General features: G+C 46.0%; 1 protein-coding gene across 1 annotated transcript in view; it reads right to left on the reverse strand.

Moving 5' to 3' along the window:
- The window catches only part of LOC107274106 (nucleoprotein TPR), a 71,619-nt gene that overhangs the window by 48,422 nt on the left and 1,819 nt on the right, over positions 1–21,378 (reverse strand). The window contains exons 2-3 of the mRNA XM_015752884.2: positions 18,279–18,349; positions 9,216–9,950 (exon numbers count right to left, since the gene is read on the reverse strand). Coding sequence (XP_015608370.2) covers positions 9,216–9,950; positions 18,279–18,349 — 806 coding nt within the window. The remainder of the gene's footprint in view (positions 1–9,215; positions 9,951–18,278; positions 18,350–21,378) is intronic.

Here is a 21,378-nt window from a genome sequence, read left to right on the forward strand (position 1 = left end):
CCGACGTGCTGATATTCAGATCTATAGAAATTCCATGTTATTTCTAAAAAATTGATTCTTTCGTCTCGTTACGAATTTTTGGGCGCCTGCTTACCAATCGACTTAACGTACAATACTTTGGACACTCCTAATGCATGCATGGAAGTCGATACAAGAGCATTGACAGTTTTTTGTCTTGTGTCATTATGACAGGCCAAGGGACAAAAGAGTGCCGTCGACGCAGTCATCTGGAACAACGGCACCGAAAGACCAGGTATCCGCAAAAAAAGAAGAAAATGAAGTATACAAAAGATCAAGCATAATAAAGTAGAATACGAGTATATAAACCGAAAGTATATATATAGAACAGTTAAGAGTTCCTATAGAGACTTTTTATTCCTTTTCTCGATTCCCACCAGCGCCAAATAAATCAGCATCCAGAAAAACAAAGTTCAGAATCCTAAATGTGGATTACAAGTGCAAAAGTTAATTCGCTCGATGAGCCGGAACTGTCCTCCTGCCGGTAGAGGCGATCCACGCAATCAATTTGCACGAGCGCGTATCGTGCGATCGCAGGACCGAACGCTGAATCAGGCAAGTGGCGGATTGCGGCGTGGTCGACGGTGCGTGACGCCATGGCGAACCCACAACAGAGAAGGCCGCTTCGATGTGGACGTTCCACTTGCTCCTACTTGCCGGGCGAAAAGTCCTGCATGCCATCGCGCGCTATTTCGCAGCCGCGCGTAATCGTGACGTCGTTATCCCGCGACAAGGATGCCTTCGCCACAAAGATACTTGCCGACACGGACAATATATAAATTCCATAAGATTTTGGTAATTTAAAAAAAAAAAAAAAAAAGACATTCAAGACTCAAATTCCTAGCTCTTCCATACGGTACAATACCAATGAGAGTATAAGTTCAGTATTACCTTGCGTTCTATGTAAGATGGGAAACAAGGCAGTGTCGTAAGAAAGCAATATAGCAACCAGCCGTTACGTTAGGCACCAGCCGGAAGTCTGTTAAGGGATAATCGCTTATCGGAGTCACGTGACTATCGAACTAGCAGTTTCAAAGTTTTGGCCAACTGCTGTCTGTTGCGGCTACCTCAATGGTGGCCGAAGAGGCTGAAGGGCTCACTAGCCACATGGTGGGAGCGCTAGTGGGTGAGCGAAACGGAGACAGATACAAAGACAGAGAGAGAGAGAGAGAGAGAGAGAGAGAGAGAGAGAGGGGGGGTGGGGAGGAAGGGGTTAGATCGCACATTCTCACAACGAGGTAACACCTTCTACGTCGCGTGATACCAGTAATTACTCAAAAATACCTCGCTAGGAGGCCCTGTTCTCGCTTTAGCTTAGCCAACAAAACGCCTGGCAATTGGTCGTTAGGGTATCGTGCGAGTAAACGCTTCGCGTTTCACCCACTTACTCGTTAAACACCTTGAATATCGCTGAATATCGCGTTTTCACTGGTATACGCGAACCTCCGCCCAAAAAATGGGGAAAATCTCACAAGTCTCATTTGTTAGTTACATGGCTCGTTGGGAAGCTGGGACGTGTCTGGGAGAAAGATTTCCAGATCGATCAGCCATAAGTAATTCTTGTGTACATTCGAATAGCCCTGAGCGCTTAAAAGAAAAAGAACGCTCGTAACTTAAGGCTAATTCATACCCCAATTCTCTTGGGTGTCCAATGTCTACTGTCTTTTGCGATATCCTTTACATGAAGTCGTTACCGCAAGGAGTGACACTGTCGATTGGGACCCTGATACATATAAATATCGACCAGAGATACTGATCTTACAGACCCGCAGTGTTATCGATCGATCGGTTACCTGTTTATCTTGAAAACAGCTAATACCCGATTTCCCTGCTAATAATAAACATAGCAAATTAATCGTGCAGCAGTGCCCGTATCAAAATGAAAATCGTATTGCTTCGTAGAATTTCAATGCTTCTCGATGAGTTCTATCTCTCCTCTCCTTCCCAGTAAGGAAGGTAAAGCAGACGGAGAAGGTAGAAAAGGCTATGGAGAAGGCCAGGGTCATGGTGTTCGCTTCTGGCATGTACATACTCATGTACATACGTAACATCGTGTACGTATATAGGCAGGGGCCTGTATAAACGGACGGGAGTCTAGTCCCAGGACTAGTAAAACGGACAGGTACAAGGGGCCTTCCGCCATTCCAAGTGATACCGAGAGCTTTCTTTTTATCCGGGTCTCAGCGATTAAACGACTCGCAGCAGTGGCTGATTGGCAGCCACGAAACGTTTAATCGCGCAAGCAGATGTAACTTTATTAACCCCAGAGGACCTCGCCTTTCTCATGCACTTATCTCCCGTTTCGTACGGGATTGATATGCCAATTAGCGATTGCTCGGGGGCCCCGATTCTTCGTACAACCACGCGTCCCGCAACGCTTGGTTTTTCGACCTTTTTTTATTCGCCAGTTTAGAAATGTCAAATATCCGAGCTTTCGAGTCTTACGGAAGAGTCGAATGAAAAATATTGAACTCTCTTTCTAAATCGGGTCCTCCCATAAGTCGGGCAAAGTCGAAAAAAGAAATCTCACTGCTACTTTCTCCCGCGAATTCGCATTCACTTTTTTTCGTGTCAATTTTGCCATGTCTTTTCGGATTTTATAAATTATCTCAACTCGTTAAATATGTAACCTGATGTCTTAAGAGATTCGACCGTACGAGGAAGTCTCGTTATGTGAGGTCATATGTGGGCAAGCGTGTCCCGACAAAGACGGGAGGCAGAGAAAAATAGCCAAGATGAAATCGGCGAAGCTGAAAATGTATGACAAATAACACGGGTGTCCACTCTGGAATGAAACAAAACCCAGCAGCGAGGATGCCACACGCTTTGTTCCCATTGTACTCGGTGTCACTTCGAGGTAGCGTTGCATTCAGTCGAGTGCGGTGTCGGGTCGCCATCAGATGACGCTTGATAAAGGGACAACAAATTGGTACCACCCGAATGACTCTTACTCTTCACGGCAGAGTACGCGTCGATAAACAGGTTACGCTTTTCGTTTGCGGGTGGCACTGAGGGATCCACTTCCAGGTATGATCTTTGACCTTGCATGTAAAATTGATAACATACTCCTCTCGCGATCCTTCTAGATCCGTTGCTCTCGATTAATGATTTTCAAGATTTCAATATAATCTCGTGGAAGTGCCTTGCAGCTGCTCTTCGGTTATGAACGTTAGAATAAGGACTCGACCGTCCCAATTGGAAATTGTAGCTTGTTCGAGGAGATGATGTTCCTTGTAGTCTGACAGCTCGTCGAGAACTGGGCGGAACCAGTGATTGACTGGGATGACATTAACAGTTATTAAATCAAGATAGCCAACGGAGCGGCAGTACAGCAGTGATGCCCCCGACCATGAATGCTCTACGGATGAAATAATAATGCTTGAGTTTGTACAAATACGTCGTGACAAAGAGAAGACGGTTGGCTGGCTGGCTGGCTGGCTGGCTGGCTGGCTGGCTGGCTGGCTGACTGACTATATGGCTGGTAGATCTGGGTGTTCGAGAAGCTACGAGGCAGTTCAATCACGAAGTACACGCCATTCCGAATGAGAAACTCGTGCCGTCGAAGACAGTGGCGTAATCCTGCCGTTGAGACTCATCGAAAGCTTCTATGGAGGATCGAACAAATATTTGGAGAAAATTTGCTTCACGATTTTATGTCAAATGACAGAATTCATTGATATCAGGTAGAAAATTCATATTTGAAAATGGAACAGAAACGAAGGAGTAGCCGAGGTGGTGTCCGAGACTCTCTCGAAAGGAGTCCGTTGACTAATGAACCGTGTTCTCGGGTGCTTTATGCGGTCAGCCAGTCCCGTTTCGTTAAATTACAACCATTAGAGGTACTTATTCGCAAGAGCCGATTATCAAAATGTCCATCCGCGGGCAATTTTCGTTAAATTAAACGGGCCGAATCAATTACCCTTCTGCGGGATAACGACTATATGAAATACTCAACGCCATACAGAAGTGCTTGTGTATATAATACATACATTACGTACATATTGAGACTTTAATATACCGTCGAGAGAATTAAGTTTTTCGGTGAGTATCATAAAGTTTCTCAAAACATAATTTTTTAAAGAGACAATCTACGATGGAGGATTACTTCAGCCGCTACATTGTCAATGCCTCGATTCCTTTTTGCAAAGACCTCACTCCACCACGGTCAACGGCTAACCGAATCCTTAGTCAGAGAGGATTGCATTGGCAGGTACATAAACATGCCTTGACTCTGAAACATGAGAGTTTATTGTATGTCGATATAAGGGGACATGGGAAGCGAACCGAAGGTTGACAAGCGTGACGGATGAGCTCCAACGCGGGTCAAGGAGCGATACGCCTTTTAAGGTCAGCGACGTGTGTCCCAAGACCAATTTTCTGAGACAGGCCTTAAATACCTACGAAATCAGAGTTACAGCAGCTCCACCTTATAACTGAACTTCCATCATCGATTTTCTTCATCCGTGTGGGTCGAGATGGTTCGGATTGATAATAGTCGACTTTGGATATTTTTTTGGGGAACGAGGACATCTTCCGCCAATGGCGAATGATAATGGCAGCAGTTATTGTTGCTGCTGTAGTTGCTCAGGCAGCAGTTCTGAACTCTTGGCTGATGGAGAACGACGAGCACGACGTGACGTGGCATTTAATAAAACTTTACAAGAGACGAGATAGATCAGAGCAGTGGTCAGGTTGACCAGATGACCTTAAGTCTGAATCACGTGGTTCGAGTGGAGCTACAGAGAATGGATTCACTAAATTTCTGTCGATGCGTCCTTTCTCGCCTACATCTCAGATGTGTCCGTTAGAGAAACAGAGAGTCAACTACGAATAATATTGATTCTTCAAGATCGTTCGACGCTTAAGCAGTAACAGGAAGCTAGTGTCCCTGTTAAATCAGTATATAGTAAAAAGAAATGCAACAAATAGATCTCTAGCATCATTTTAATGATAAATACCTAGAAGGATTCTCTTGAACTCTATTCAGAAAAAAAAAACTAACGAAAGCCTCCGTATGTTCAGATTACTTATTATGGTAAATAATAAAGAATCCACTTAGGGACATTCAATTCGTACATATGGCTTTCACAGACGACTCACGTTATACTTCATACTTCAAAAAGAAAAAAAAAGAAAAAAAATGTTCGAAGGCTACGAATCTTGGATAGAATTCCGGAAGCTCATCAGGGACGAGAAGGTCGCGCTATATCTATGGCGACGCGGAAACGAATCGCGAAGAAATATGATTTATCGACGCAACCTCGTTATCGTGAAAGCTGAAGAACCAAAGAGCATTATGCGAGAGGAGTTGCTTCATTGAGATGAGCAGTCCAGAGAGAGAGAGAGAGAGAGAGAGAAAATTTAAGATGAGCCAAGGTGGTGGAATTGCTGGAAGAGCCAACGGAATCGTATGGGAGCAAGAAGAGTAACAAGAGAAACAAGAGAAAAGCGCAGAGATATATATATATATATATATATAGAGAGAGAGAGAGAGAGAGAGAGAGAGAGAGAGAGAGAGAGAGAGAAAATTTAAGATGAGCCAAGGTGGTGGAATTGCTGGAAGAGCCAACGGAATCGTATGGGAGCAAGAAGAGTAACAAGAGAAACAAGAGAAAAGCGCAGAGATATATATATATATATATATAGATAGAGAGAGAGAGTGAGAGAGAGAGATAGAAGACTATGGTCAATTTGTTAACGTACACACCTGCCGCCATTCCAGTACAAAACTCACTCACTATCTAGATCTCTGGAAAAGGTCCTCTTACAGTAGTAGCAACGGAGCTGGTGTGATATCACCTTAAATAATCGTGTATAGCGTTTCACTTGGAGTCTGGTATAGCCATTGTCCTCGCTCTTAAATAGGAAGACACCAAGAGCCATCTTGACTTGTTCTATCGGAGCAACTATTCCAGCTGTTAACTTATATTGGATTAGACGCCGTGCAATGGGGAGGAGGTGTCATTAATCTAGCCTGATGAACAAACAATGTCATCCATTACGATCACTTATTTATTTATACCGGATACCAAGTGAATCCGTGTTGGTAGTATCTTTCGAGAATGTTATCCAGGATACTCGTGACCCGCAGGTTCATGCGAGTTGCGCCTTTTATATTTTATTTGATGCGAGCCGCGTTCCTGTGGAGCGTCGAGACGCGAGACGCAAGGAGAAACGTCGGTCTCGCACATCGATTCACTTCTCCTGTCGAGAATGGCGCCGTTCGACGTCCCGATAATCCGCGACGACGTTCGATGCGATTGGAAATTAAAGATCGATCGGTAACCCGGTGACTCGAGTGAATCACAATCCAGCCGGTGCACTCGTGTGCCACATGCACTTTGTATGCAATGCCAAAGGCCTGCAGTGCTGTTACGCTTAACACGAGCTCAGAGCGTCATGCACGTTCGCAGGTACTTGCGACGAGTATTCGCGGAGAGCGAGTATGCAAATCGCCAAACTGCAAGAGAGTGTCGACGGATGCAGATAAAGGTGCACTCGAGATACCGAGTGCAACGAGATGGGGAAAGACAATCGATGGGAAAAGTCTCTCGAGGAACCGCCCGAGGAGTTTCCTAATCTAAAACAGTTCGATAATGTCAATTTGATATCGGCTACCTCAGTGGCTACCAGTAATTTCGAGTGTCCAAAAGAAGAAGACGGGAGCTGCCAGATTCCTCTCTCTCTCTCTCTCTCTCTCTCTCTCTCTCTCTCTCTCTCTCTCTCTCTCTCTCGAGCTCCCAGAAGATGCACCGATCGCAATCGCTCGTGAAAAGAAGCTTCGATCGGTCACCGATAGTCATGCTTCTTTTTTTCTCCTTTTCTTCCTTTCCTCTTCTTCTCTCTTATTCTCCTGGGATGAGTTTATTTTCGTATCGGCAAGGACAAGAGAGATTTCTTTACTGGTGCATCTTAATTGGTCGCTCGGTATGCAGTCCGATCGGTGCATTAAGTTCCTCAGAGGAGTTGGCCGCTCTTGCACAAGATGCCGGACATGCCTTACCTCGAGTCCCCGTTAGGTTTGTCATTCTGTCCGAGTCTATCGTCTTTTCCCTCTTTAAATGCCTCTCGTGGTGTCACGAACCTTCGGCTAATTGGACGCGATAAATTCGCTACACAGTCGCGGCGAACGCTACCACGAACCGCAAGAGCCAGCAGTCCTTTATTTGAATCCTTTTAAAATCGAGTCAGAACCGATCGGATTCTCCAATGGCACTGAATAAGGAAATCCTTGCACATGCGCGTATACATGTACATACATATATATAGTCCGAATTATTTCCGAATTTGCGTTGGGAATTGATCGTTAATCCATTCCTTTATTTTTCCAAGGAAATATGTCTTTCTGACATATAACCTGAAACAGGATCGAGTATTCGGACGGAGACAGCTGCACGTACGTGTCCACGTATGTAATACAGATATACAATGTACGTTCACACGGCGCGTCTGGGAACGAGCTGCCACAGCGTGGATACATTTTCAATAATAAATCGTGCGGTCCCTGTAATCCGTGCACTATGACGCGTACAAAAGGCAAGTCAATAAATCTGTCAATATTAATCCACGCCTAATTGATTCCATTAGCGGCAATTCTCTAGGCCGTACGGGCGACGTAACGTGAACGTGAACGTGGACACGAACATAACGTAAGGTGAGTATATTAAACACACATGAAGGCTGCCAGCAGCGGAGCGTCTGATCTGCATTAGCTATATAGCGTTGCGGACCTAAGAATGGGTTCGTAGGTCAGAACTTCGACGAGAACAAGGGGTCATGGGTCAGCTCCCTGTTGGATCCTACCGTTGTTTCGGTTTGAGATATTATCGCCCTTTCGATCCGCGCTACCATCACCAGCACTGTCTGCTTCTTCATTTTTCAGAGGCCCTCGAGGATACGATTCTTGGGAGCTCTTTTCTCTCCAGACACTCGGTTACTGAAAATACTTTGGTTACACTTCAATCTTCTTTTACCCGTTCTATTGGATCCCGAATACGTGGGATATGCATGTGCCGTACTCGTCACCGGATTAATTTTACCACTGGCAACGTGCTCTCGGTTGGCAATGCAATTTCGACATGGTCCCTATGAATTTCGCAAAGGCACGTATCACAGCAGGGGGCACTATACTTTGAGATACCATACTACGTCGATCCTCCGTTCTCGCATTGCAAAATCAACCCGGACGAAATCTATTGGGCAGGATCATTTGTTTCGTACAATTGTATAACAGCGGACTGTCAGAGTTAGAGCAGAGCTAAGATGAACTCGATGTCGGTAGCTATGAAGAAACGAGAGAAAGTCGAACGATTTGTTTAAAGGACACGTTGAAAGTCTTACGAGACTCTTGACCGAGAGGGATGCTGGGGACGCGTGACGATCAAGACTCCACTAACCCTCCTTACGGACATACCGTGTTATAATCAATTTCACACATTGATTAATACGAAGTAAACGAATACCTGGGAATCGTTGCGGAGCTCAAGGCTCATGGCTCATATGGCTCGGATACCGAGGATAAAGGGGACAGAGAGGATACGTGGATACGGAGTACCGAATGAGTGCTAGAGAGATGAGCTGCAATGTACAATATAGGCAAAGTGACGGGAGTGAATGTGAGAATGGGAGAATGAGAGAGAGAGGAGCAGAGAGATGATTTATCCAGCGTGGGTCGCGGGGTGCCAGCCACGCGTAATTATCATACGACAGCCGATTAAAATTGCACCGTGTTCGCGCTCAACATCAATTTCAGCTAATTACATGCATTTTCATGTCCATGGCCGTTTCCAGTGTGCCGTTTGCCGTTTCCAACTTGCGGCGTGCACTGTTGCACTGTTGCAGCTTGTAACTTGCCGTCAAGGTATATCCCGTGCGAACCATCCTCGTAGGAAAAATCGGCCATACGTGCTGCCAGCTCGAAGACCGCTTGGTCTAGCTGGTAGGTAATCATTTTCAGCCATTCCAGGGAGAAGATCGACTTCGCGAAAGTGCTCGTAACTTTGGACGATTACAACGTCGAGCCTCCCCGACACTTTTTCCGAATAAACAGTCTGCCTGGTTATTTCGGAAATTACCCTAAATCACTTGTTCATTGCTTTTCAATGTTCTCGAACGGCGCGAACGTTTAGCTATGTTGGTTTCGATAATTATAAATGGCTTAGACGCACGTGAATTGTAAAAAAGAAAATTTGACTCACCCTGACGTGATCCCACTGATTTTCCTTGGATGATATTGCGATACACCGTCTTCTCTTTTCATCCCCAGCTCGAATCCTCGACATCCTCGACTCTTCCTACGAAAGCTTCGTTTCGTTCTCATCCAGGGTACACTGGAGGATATCCTCGCGGGATACCTCGACTTTGGTTCAGCTTGCAAGCTCACGTTGGAGCTATTCGTCAGGTCCTTCTTCTGCGCAAAGCCGAGACCGTCGCCCCGGTCAATCGGTACGTTACTCTTTTCCAGACTCTTCATTTCGCAGCAGGGATCGCCGAGAAATCTTGGTCGATCGGTCACCGTTGAGAACAGCTCCTTATCCGAGACTGATGTTCTTGAACTTTGTAACTTTAATTTCGGGACACTGGACTTTTTCGATCCACTTTCCGCAAAATGATTTCTATCGTCCGATGCTTCGATTACACTCTCTTTGGAACTTTGTGAAAGTTCATGTTTTGATTTGGATCTACCTTCTTCGCAATAACAAAATTTCTTGATGAACTGTATCGACCCCGGAATTGATAGGTAGGAGGACGTATCGTTTCCAAGAGTCTCGTTACTCGACGATACGGAAGATTCACGAATACCGATGGCGTGTAAATTCGCAGCAGTATCCTCCAGCTCAGCCACGCGCTTTTGCAAGTGTGCGATTTGTCGATCTCGCGCGTGCAAGAGAATTAAGACTTTCTGAGCGCGGATTTCTTCGCTCCAAGCATTTCTGAAAATGACAAAAAATCAAAACATTAAACAGGCAGAGACAAATAACACACAGTGTCTATGACAATTTCGTAATCCTCAATATATTCGTTGAACATGTCCGATTCGTATCCAGCGCTCTCGTTAATGGCCGGAAAGTATAGCGCAAAAGACGTTGCTCGTCTCGCGAGTTGGCCGCGACTTAAAGTGCTTAAGGAAACCGAAATAAATTACGGCGCAGAGAGAGGTGCATATTTAATTCGAGCAATTAATGCCGTCTTGTAAAACACGCCGCTGGGGTGGCTGTTGCTCTGTAGCCACCCTCTATTCCAGCCAGTAATGAGCCCGATAAATCAACTGCCTCTGCACTCGAAACTTCGAATAACATTGAGCGTCTCTGCAGCACGCGCTACGGCGAGGGCTGGAAGCTCCAAGCTTTCCTAAACGCCCATAGTAAACTGAGAGAAAGCTCAATACGTCATATAAGAGAAATCTGCTAGGCTGAGAAAAATACGAGAACGATGCTACTGGTTGGTTTACTTGAAGAAAATTGCATCTGGCGTTACGGGCACTACTTGACAATGCCTTGTGTCGCGATTAGGCCCTTTTTTCTTTAACGGGTCTTATCAAGACCTGGTCTCATGCAAATCCCACTTAATCTCCTCCTGGAGGAGCAGCCTCTTTCCTCGCAGATTTATGACGATTAATTAGGCATAAAATGCTCGTCGCCAGTTGTAAGGAAAAAAAATGCCACAGATTGCTCGAGCTAATCCTCCTCCCCAGGCTCGGGCTGCCGCCACGGGGCTGCAAGGGATGATGACGCGTCGTGAGGTTAGTCTTAAAAATTCATTAAATTTCCGCCACATTTATTAGCGACGTTCCCTACTTTCTAATTAAATAAGGCAAGAAACGTATAGTCTGGCGATTAAGTCGAATCTGTCTACAAACGGCCTTGGATTAGCCTATTGGATTAGTACGTGTCTCCCTAGTAGGATGCTACTAGACAGGAGAGGACAGAAGGGACAATTCCTGCTGTGATCATTATTCTCTGTACGTTGTACGAGATTGACAATAACTCCGCTCGGTTATTACGTGTTTGATTCTGCTAAGGATACTCAGAAGGTTTCACGACTCTATCCACAGCCACGGGCAGTGCCACTGACGTGGCTTATTAAAATTACAAATGGTCTGTGTCGAGGGTCTTGGACTGCTAACCACAACTCGTCTAGGGACGAGCCCGCTCGGTAGAAAGACGCCGAGGAGGACAAGGACGAGTACTAAGTCAGTCCGTATGCGTGCTTTGTACTGCGAACCAGGACGTTGACCACCAAGGATTACTCTGGCTGACTTTACACGGAGGTTGGCTGACCGCGAGAGGAGCGCTTCTGCCGCAGCATTGTCCTGGATTAATGTTATTGCCTTACCGATTCTCTTGACCCCATGGACAAACTTGAATTAGCTATATCCAGGGGACGCGAATCGGCACGGGTTCCCTGGAAACCCGAAATTCTACCTAGACCTGCCTCGAGTATTACGCATACCTCTGCTGAGTCTTGGATATTTTGAGTTCAGTAAGTTTGCCGTGTTCCACCGAGTCTCTGGAGCCCGTTGAGATACTACCTGAAGATGGTGAAGATGGTCCACGATAGAGAATAAGGGCATTGGAGACTAGCCTTCCCGACACCCTGGCTAGCTATTGCTTCGCCACCGATATTAATAACGATAATTGCTTGCCAGATGATAAATGATCGGCCGTGTCATCCTGCCGAAGATGGCTGCCCTATTCTATTCTATTCTATTCTATTCGCGACAACGATCTTCATCTCTTCATAATTAAAGTCGGCTAATGAAGCTTCCATAATGACAGCCGACACGTATCTACTCCCAAGCGCGGTATTATGTCTACGATCAAGATCGTCCACTTCGGTTTTATTAATAATATTCGATTGCCTGGATCGATTTGCGCTCCGTTCACACAGCATGGAAATGTCTCAGGTATCTCAGTACCATTTCATAAGCTACTTCGGGTCGATCCACCAGATGGACGTCGTCATTCCGTATAGCGCCTCGTATCGAGGCTTCACTATTAGTATCTTTAAGAAGTTCTATCCTTAGGCGTCGGGACAACCAATCGGCACCGCGATGTCAAAAGCCACGATGGAATGTCGAGGAGTCATCCATCGTGTATCCATCAGACAGAATTCTCAGCCCGGTTCCCACTAGACATCAAAAAATAAACAGCCCAATTACGTTTGTCGGGGACGCTCGTGACAAGGGCCATAATTACGCTAAACGATTTCTAAGCGCGTTCAAGTAGCTAACGATTGTAAATGTGGCGGCGAGATAGAAGGAAGCAGCTGCTTACCCCGCTGACCCCTCATTGCAATCGGCTGCCATTCGAGACTCGTGTCACTACTATGGATCACAAGTCCAGGAATAATCGGGCTGTACAAACATACGTATAATGGACAATGAAAAATTTTTCGAATTTTTTCGCCAAATGGATTTTCGAGATTTCCGAGGTTTAACGATACTCGTTCTTAGGGCATTAATGCGGTATGGTTTAGCCAGGTCGTTAACGATCCCGCTCCCTTTTGCCAGAGGGTTCCATGTAACTGACAATGAGTATACGTAATACATAAGGCAGTGGCAAGGCACTCGAAGAAAAGGCTCGAGAAGGTATCTGTCTGTCCGGCGTAGGAGCAATCGAGGTGCAAGTCACGCCGTTGGGCCGATCGGGGCTTCTGAGGTTAGAGAGACGAGTTCTGGGCGTCCACACCTCACTCTAGTGTGGCGCGGATGGCGTGGCGGTTCCCTCTTCCATATAGGCGGCTCCTCTTTTAAACCCCCTTTACTTTCCACTACCGAAGCGGCTTGGAATCCGCCTTATTGACAGGTTCACAGCTTCCGAAGATCCCCTTCAGATCCTACTCGACGTACCTACCTACCTACCTACCTACCTACCTACAGGCCTATCGATCTTCTTATTTACTAGTTTCCCGGATGAACCGAATAAATGTGTGTTCTGTCTCGAGGACGAAAAATGAATTTTGAAAGACTTCGACTTACCGGATGCTTACCAAATAATATGGACCAGAATTCTTTTTGAGTTTTTTTATAACATTGGGAAGGGTTCGTCGAAGACGGAAAAGGGAAGGACGGCGAAAATGACGTAGAGGCCACAGAGGCCATTAACACCTCCCGGACAAATCACTCGATTTTCTCGGACGATTTTCCCGCAGCACGTCCAGCAAATAAGGAAACACGATGTATCACCCGAGGGAGACGACAGGACGGGAGAAGCAGGATAGCAGGGAGGTGGTTTACTGCCTCCCGGTAATGACGAAACAGATGGCCTCCTGCGGGATGCGAGACAGAAAGTTCGAGGATGTGAGGCAGGATCCCACGTACGTGTGTCCCACAGGAAGGAGGGAAAAAGGGAAGAAGGATCTCCCTGATGAAGTGCTCCCATTATCGGTACAGGACAAAACCTACTTCTACGAGTCCAGGAGACTTTATTACCCGCGAACCCGCTTCCTTAATCCTCTTGCGACGTTGAATCCTTCCTCCGTCTATTCCGTAATTAACAGCAAAGCAACAACCAAGTGCACGTTTTCCCCTTATTCCGTTCTTCGTTTTGTCTTTTCCACGTCCCTTTCTTCTTCGTTCTCACGATCCAACATACAAACAGTACATGCACTCTCCTATTCTATGCGGTAAATTCAAAATAGAGCTTCGATTTTTGGAGCTCAGAGAAATACCATGATCCAGCGGGCAGGGTCCATGCTTTCGTAGTCAGTGCAGAACTGTAGTTTCGATGATGCCATATACCGTTACTCGCTCGTGTAAATGCAACTGTATCGTCTGGGATAGCAACAAGTTTTTAACTATCACGAATATGATAGTCAACCATCCATCCGTGCTCAGAGTCATTTCAATTAGAATTGGATGTGAATCACAGGGGATCGGAGAACTAGTCGTGAGAGAGCCGTATTAAAGTAACGCGGCTACAGCGTGGCGAGACGCAAGCGGAAATCTGATTCCAGTGAACGATACTCGCTCGGCACAATACTCCAATTAATAAGTCAGCCCCGAGGCTTTCGGACTGGTCCTAGTATCAGAGTCAGAGCCGTATTCAGGTTAGCCACGTACAGAATCTAACGTGATGAGACATTGTGCAGAAGATCTCTAAGGTTGTACAGAATCCACCTTGCTAGTTCCACTACCTGGCTAAGTACTTTTCCTGCTCGCTGCGTTCGATCCTTTTCATCCTTTTTGTCTTATCTGCTCAGCTTTTTCAGAAAAGCCATTTATCTGTTGCGGTACCGTTCCAATGTTCGGCTTGTTCCAGCTCGACTCGTATCTCCACGGTAGGCGGTTAGCTGTACGGGTGGTTAACCCACGAAATACAATATCTCAGGTGAAACGAACGATGCCGATACGTCTGTTAACCTGGTAAACTGTTTTTACATTTAGTGGTTCGGTAGAGACGATACCGTTTTATACGCATTAAAAAGTGGAAAGCAGCCAACAACCAACTCTCAGGTAAATACAATACCAGGTACCCAATCAAAGAATGTATGTCCTAAAAGTGCCCAGAAGTTCTTAAGGTACTCGCGACAACGGGGCCTATGGAAACTGCATAGGTGTCAAGAGAGTCATTGATGCATCATTAGCTCGATGCACGCAACCATGGTACACATGTGCGTGACTATTCACATGAAGAAACATCACTGGTAACGAACTATTCATAGCAATCACTAGGATCCATACTGCCTATGGTGCCTATGGATACTCTTTAATATTAGATGCCGTAACGATTGCACATTCTCTTTACCTTATGAGATGAGGAAACACATATATAGATATAAACAGGATTTATATATCCCATAGGACGAATATCCTCCAAGAAAAATTGAGTAACACTTATCCCGTTAGTAGTGTGAAACCGATACGCCCATGTGATGAATATGCTCCAGATTTTTATGAGCCGACGAAGGAAAGAGAATTCAAAATTGACATTCTCAAAAAAGGACATAGCCAAACATTTTCAACGGACTAGGTGGATGATACGAATGACGATGACGACGATGACGATGATGATGAAGCGTTACTAGAAATAGCTGCGATGACGATCGTAGTAGTAGTGCCAATGGTATCGATTGCGATCTCGTCGAGCGCCAGTAAATTAGATTAGCACTGTGTGGTGTGTGGGTTCGTTCGTGCATAACGAGGCCGCAAAAAGCGATCATCGAGAAGTCTCGAAGATGCACTCGCAATGCTACTCAATCATCGAGTTCAAACGGGCATTCGAGACGAAAACACTCGACAAACTTAGGGTAACCGTGCGAGAGATGAATCTTAAAGGCAAGAAGGAGTGCTGTTACAATGCGGAATACGTAGCAAGAAAAATAAGTCTAGAGGAGAGAAAGAGGATGTAATAAAGGAGACAAACGATACATGGGCAAGAGGATTAAGAGGCAAGGCAGAAACGACGAGTGGTCCTGATCTCTTTCTTTTTCTCCTTCGTTTTCTTTCTTTCTTTTTTTTTTTTGATTTTTTTTTTCCCCCCTCAAGAAAAAGGCAAAAGAAGTGTCTTTGATGATCGAAGGTCAAAGGCAGTCGACGCGATTCCCGAATGAATCGATCGGCGCGCGGCTGTTGCGGTGGCCGCGCGCGGTGGTCGCGCTTTTTCTTTTCTTCGCGTCTCAAAAGAAATTCCTTCGTTCGCCGCGTGACACAAAGGATTAGTTAGCTCGGAATATCACTCGGCCGGGGACAATGTAAAAGTAATTTGATGTTAAATGTGTGTGCGAGAGAACCTCTCGGATCCCATGCCACGTTCTCCCGCAGCATCCTTCTGGTCCATCTCGTCATCCGCCACAACCGCATCTTCTTTCTGTCTCTCGATTGGTGTTTCCATGTGTTTACGTGTATTGTCCATTCACGAGGGTGTGAGTCACGTATAGAGGGACACGTGAGCTGCCGTTCCTCTTCAGGATAAGCAACGTCATCGTCCGAAGAAAAGGATCTTGCTTTCCGAGGACACAGCATCGCTCTCCTGGAATGGATCTTCACTCGGATCTTCTTTTCTCTGGGTTTCTCTCCTCTCGGTCGGGCCGCCACCATTACCGCCTCCATCATCAGGACCGTCACGAACATTGCCAGTCGCCACTGTCAGCATAAGCAGAGTCACCATAGGGATTGCTCCTTTAATGATCTTTTGTTTTACAGGCATAGACGGGAGGCTGGAGTGATCTTCCAATGTTTTTTCTTTTTTTTCTTTTTTTTTTCCCCATTGCGCAGCAGATACTTGTGAACGCGTACTTGGGTGTCCGTGCTATCAGGTACGGGCGGAATAGCCTATCTGCGTTATCGGGCAGGATACGTGCCGGACGGAACTCGTGTCTCGTGCAAACACAGATGAACTCCTGGGCAAGCTATTTGCTCTAGGGATACGGAAAAAGTTTATGAGCGGTTTATGAGCGCAATAATCTCTTAGTGAGTAACACAATACAGGCTAATTATAGAGGATGGTCCCCAGGATGCCCGACACGCATTAACGTACACGTAAAACTCGCGAGACGGCCTGGGTGGCGTTTCCTATTTTTGTCATTTTTTCCTCCCCTCTCTTTTATTTTTCCTCTCCTTGTCCCGCCACTCTTTTTTCTTCTTTTCCTTTTCTCTTTCCCTCAATATCTCTCCCAGTCCCTCACTTTGATCCTCGCGCCTCGACGCTAATGCGTCTCTGTTATTTCAGTCCTTGTAACCCGGTAGTCAGTCAGTCCCACTGACTCCGTACTAGACCCACTGCCAGATTCTGGATTCTGGTAAAGCGAACAGGCTGCTCTGCCACTGTCACTGACAAGTCACTAGTGAGACTCGAAGAGGGACGAAGGGGGTTAACGGTACCGGGGAACAAATCGCAGGGACAAATCTCCTGGAACTGTAATAAAGAAATATCGAAAACTTTCAGGGATGCTTCAGGCTGGCCAGTCGAAGGACGACAGATTTGTTACTGGAAGGGAGGTAGGAGGGATTGATCTGGTACGGAGGGACGGCTGTTTAAGGAACAAAAAGCAGCCCTCTTGTCGTGGGTGACGGGGCGATTTCAGCGACCCTCGTTTTGTAAACCAGGCGCGAGGGAATTTCAAGCTAAAAAGCAAGTGATTAATGATTTTCAGGGTTGAAAAAGGTCTCGCTACACTTAGCCTGCCCTTCCCGAGTTCTTTAGCGCTACGATGTGTCCATAATTGATTCTGGATTACTTGTCGTCGTCGGCGAAAAACACGACGTAACTATTATACGATGACTATCAAGACTTCTCGACCTTAGCTACTACCTATATTCCATCCATCCAACCACTCCGTGAGAATGAGATACGATTGAACTCGTTCCTCTCTCCAGCCTGGATTCCAACTTTTCATCTCTTTACATATTCTCTCGAACTGTGACTAATTATAACTGCTATTACCAAATTATAATAAACAAAAAAATAGCTGCTACCCCATTCCGAAAATGATAACTGCCAAAGTCTATTAGTTTGCCAAGAGAGGAACTACGAAATGCCTGACGCTGTCGCTGGGAGTAATATTTCAAAGGTGGAACACAGCAGAAAGTGAGGAGAGGATAGAGTGAGCAAATGACTGTGTGAGCTAGTGCGAGAGAGAGAGAGAGAAGACAAGAAGTATGTGTAAAGCACGCGTAATGCCAAGAGTAATTTGAACAAACGCACGACAACGTCTCATTTGTCATGTAGGTAACGCGCGCAATGAGTGACAGAGCGGTAGCCGTGAAGAGACCAGAAATAAACCGATACATAGACGGCAAGTTTTTCCCGGTTGCGGAATCCATACGTAACGGGGGTTCCGTGTCAAAGGATTTATTTTTATATGGCCAGGGGATACGAGAACGATGCGAACAGTTCAGAAATAGTTGAGCGCCCTTCGAGTTCCATCTGGTACCTATGCTCATTACCTATCTACCGACATGACGTTTCTAGAACGATAATATCAAAATTATCATATACATCGTATTAATCGTTATTCTTAGATTCCTCGAGTTTATCGCGAGTTACGCGTGACGGCTACTAAGGCCGTTGACAGACAGAATCCTCTGTATAGAGAAATCCAAATCTTACTCTGTGTACGAAGAGTAAAGCTCGATAATTAAAATTCTGCAGTCCACAGAGGATATCATTCGGTAAATGCCTCCAGGCGTAAAGGATGATCAACGTGTATCCTTTACTCTTTCAACCCTTTCCTCGCGATTAATTCGACCCTCCATTGGATCGTCCGACCTTTTAATTGATATACATAATCATGCATTAACCATGGGAGCGCATACTCACTCAGTGACGAAGTTTTCTATTCTCTTAGCCAAGGTTCTCGGCGACTCCACGAAGCCGATACTGGAGTCAGTCTGGATTACATGAAAGAAAAAAGTAAAAGTGATTAATACACAAGATAAGTCTATAATTCTCAGTGTCCCAATTGCCCAGAGACGTAAGAGTGAATAGAGAGTCCGAAAGAGAATTCGTTTTTCCTACTAGACTATTAATAATCGGAGTAGCGGCGCGTGCGGCGATGATACTCGGATGTCACTAGCGCGAGTAAACGCAAAGTGAGGGGAGCGAGGAGGGGCGCGGGGAGTCGCTCGAAATGTTTGTTTGGTTCAGGGCGCTGGCGCGAGTGACAAACACGAGCAAACATAACGTTGGCCCGCGCTCGGCGATCCCTCAATGTTTTCACAAGCCGATGCGCCACGGTGGGGTTGTCGTGGGCTGAAAATAGTCCTCCTCCTCGGCGGCGGTCCACGTCGGGGAGCACGGAAAGAGATTTATCAGCTTTTAATGGTTTCGAAATCGTAAAAAAGTGCAAACTGCATTCACGCGGTCCATGCGCCGCGGGAACACACAAGGCGCACTGCCGACGAACCGTCGAGATTTTTGTCAACGCCTTTGTCAAAGTTATGTCAACAGGGGATCGGTGCCAACAGCTGGTCCAGGCTGCTGGTTATTTTGAATTTAACGATGCCTTGTTTACGAGAGGACACGCAGCATCTTTATACCATTCACTCACAATGTCCAAGACAATTCATCTCCTCACTTTCTCGTCTCGACTCATCTCAGGCTTTCATCTCGTTTGCCAAGAGATGCTTCACGCCGAAACACAGAGGAAAAGTTCGATGCGTTGGGTGAGCTTGAAAACTTGAACACTCATCGAGAGAAAAGTCGGGTCGATTGTTCTTAATAATTGGATTTGGATAATTCAATTTGGCTTCTTGGACGGACAGTAAGTACTACCATCCTGAGGAACATCTGAGACACGATCAGCTTATTCCACTCTGGTGGCCTACCGAGTAACAATGATGCGATTAGGTCCCTTGGTAAATTATGCCATTACGCGTTAGGCAGGTGCCTGGTCTTTGGCTTTGGTTTACTCGAACGCTTCTCGTATAGCCAAGAGATGCTGGGTGGATCTTGAAAAATTGAGAAACTCATGGAAACGTACCGAGCGTGTACCACGAGGTAGAAATGCGTCATCGTTTCCCGAAGCTGGCTAGTCGCACCAGGCCTTTTCAACATGGCAACGATTTGGCGCTGATGTGCCTGGTGTGCGATCTGTCAACGAGGAGGGCCTAGTCCTGGTATTAACTTGGATAAAAGTAAACAGAGATACCGGGACGCCGACGACAAGCAGGGCATCGCTCAGCAGCCGTGACATTATTAAAATCCATCAAGGCACTCATCGGTCGCTTTATCATTTCCTGCTATCTTTGTTGACACTTTGATTTTTTCACCTAGGATTTAATAACTGCTCGGTAAACGTATAACCGGCGGCCCAATGCATATACCGGGCTATTGTAATTCCACTGTGACCATGGCTCCGATACAGAAGCCGCACCCTCGATCCTATGGATGAAATCACGTCACTGTCATTAGCAGTGCCCACGAGTTCACCCGGTTGGACTAGGACCTTAGGCCTTCGGCTTGGCGTCCCGACGCTCGATCATCGCCACGCTGATTCCTTCTCGGCCGATCAAACGTTCGTCACGATACGATTAATAACCGCGGGACGAGTTATTGTGTTTCGTCGAGGCTAACGCGAAAACGATCAGAACCATCAGCTACGTCGACGTTATACTGCGAAGAAGAAGAGAGTGGCGGAAGTGAGATAATGAAAGAGAGAAAATTAGAGAAATCAAGTGAGAAGGATGGAGAGATTAAGGCTTTTCCATTTACCAAAAGCCTTTTTCAACAACGAAATGAGCCGAGTCTAGCGCAGGGACTTGGAATTCTGATAGACCCGAAGCCTGAGGTCCAGGCTCCGTAGAATCTATAGGTCCTAAACTGAGAACGACGTCGCTCCCTAAATACCTGTCGCTCCGACGAGGAGACGTCCCTCATTCACTCCTCGAGTGGGAAACTTTTCATCCCGTCATTTCCGGCCACGAGAACTCGGGCTATCGTACTCGGGAGCGTGCATTTCTGCCTCCCCATATAGGAAAAGAGCCAAGGACCCTAAAGTGTCCTATCGGCCACGATGGATTTCATAGGGGAAACGGCGAGAAGCCTCGAGAGTCGTTGAACGATGTTTACGCTACACAAAATTGCAAACTTTTCTACTCGTCACTGACTATTCGTACTGCTACAAAGTTTCTCATACAGCATCCATTGAGATCGGAATACGGCACTTTCGAATTATTCCATATTATCCTGGTACATACCGATCCGTGAAAACGTGTCGCATGCGTGGGGTAAAATGGACAGTATAATCGGTACGTCGAAATACGTAGCTCACATCAAACATTGACTGACGCGTGTTGATGCTCCCACGCGGTAATTACTCGCTCGAGCGACCCTATTGGTCGATGAACTTGCCCGATCATTATCTCACACTGGAACTTGGACCCAAGAGGACTCCTACGAAACTGCTAGGGACATAAGAATCATTCCTTTTCACCTTTTCTTCCGCCATGCGTTGCAATGTCTAATAGTTAGCTTGGCTCTCCTTGATTCTCATTTACCTTTTTTTTTTTGTTTTTCCTTTTTTTTTTCCTATTTTTTTCCTTTCCCGTTTTTAACTCCTCTCTTTTTTCTCGGTAAAAGGTGGTAGCGATCCAAGTGCAATCATATCGCGTATCAATAGATTTCGCAATTTCCAGCGGAGGTTGCGGGGTGAGGTCGCCCGCGAGGCCTGCGATTGACGTCAATTAATCACAGGTCGTGTGCTGCAGCGAACGACGTGGTGGTGACTTGCAACAATACCGCCACCTATCATATTAACGGATAATTGAAAGGTATCCGGCTAGAAAGCATACTGAGATTTTTGTAATATCACCGTTGTAAGTGCATCTGCGATCAGAATGAACCATCGGTGACTTGCAGAGGGTCATTTTGCGTTTCTCTTTATTCGCGACACGAATCGATCGACTTGTGGTTTCCAAAT

The sequence above is a fragment of the Cephus cinctus genome, unplaced genomic scaffold (assembly GCF_000341935.2).
Source record: "Cephus cinctus unplaced genomic scaffold, Ccin1 Ccin1_scaffold2262, whole genome shotgun sequence".
Lineage (NCBI taxonomy): Eukaryota > Metazoa > Arthropoda > Insecta > Hymenoptera > Cephidae > Cephus > Cephus cinctus.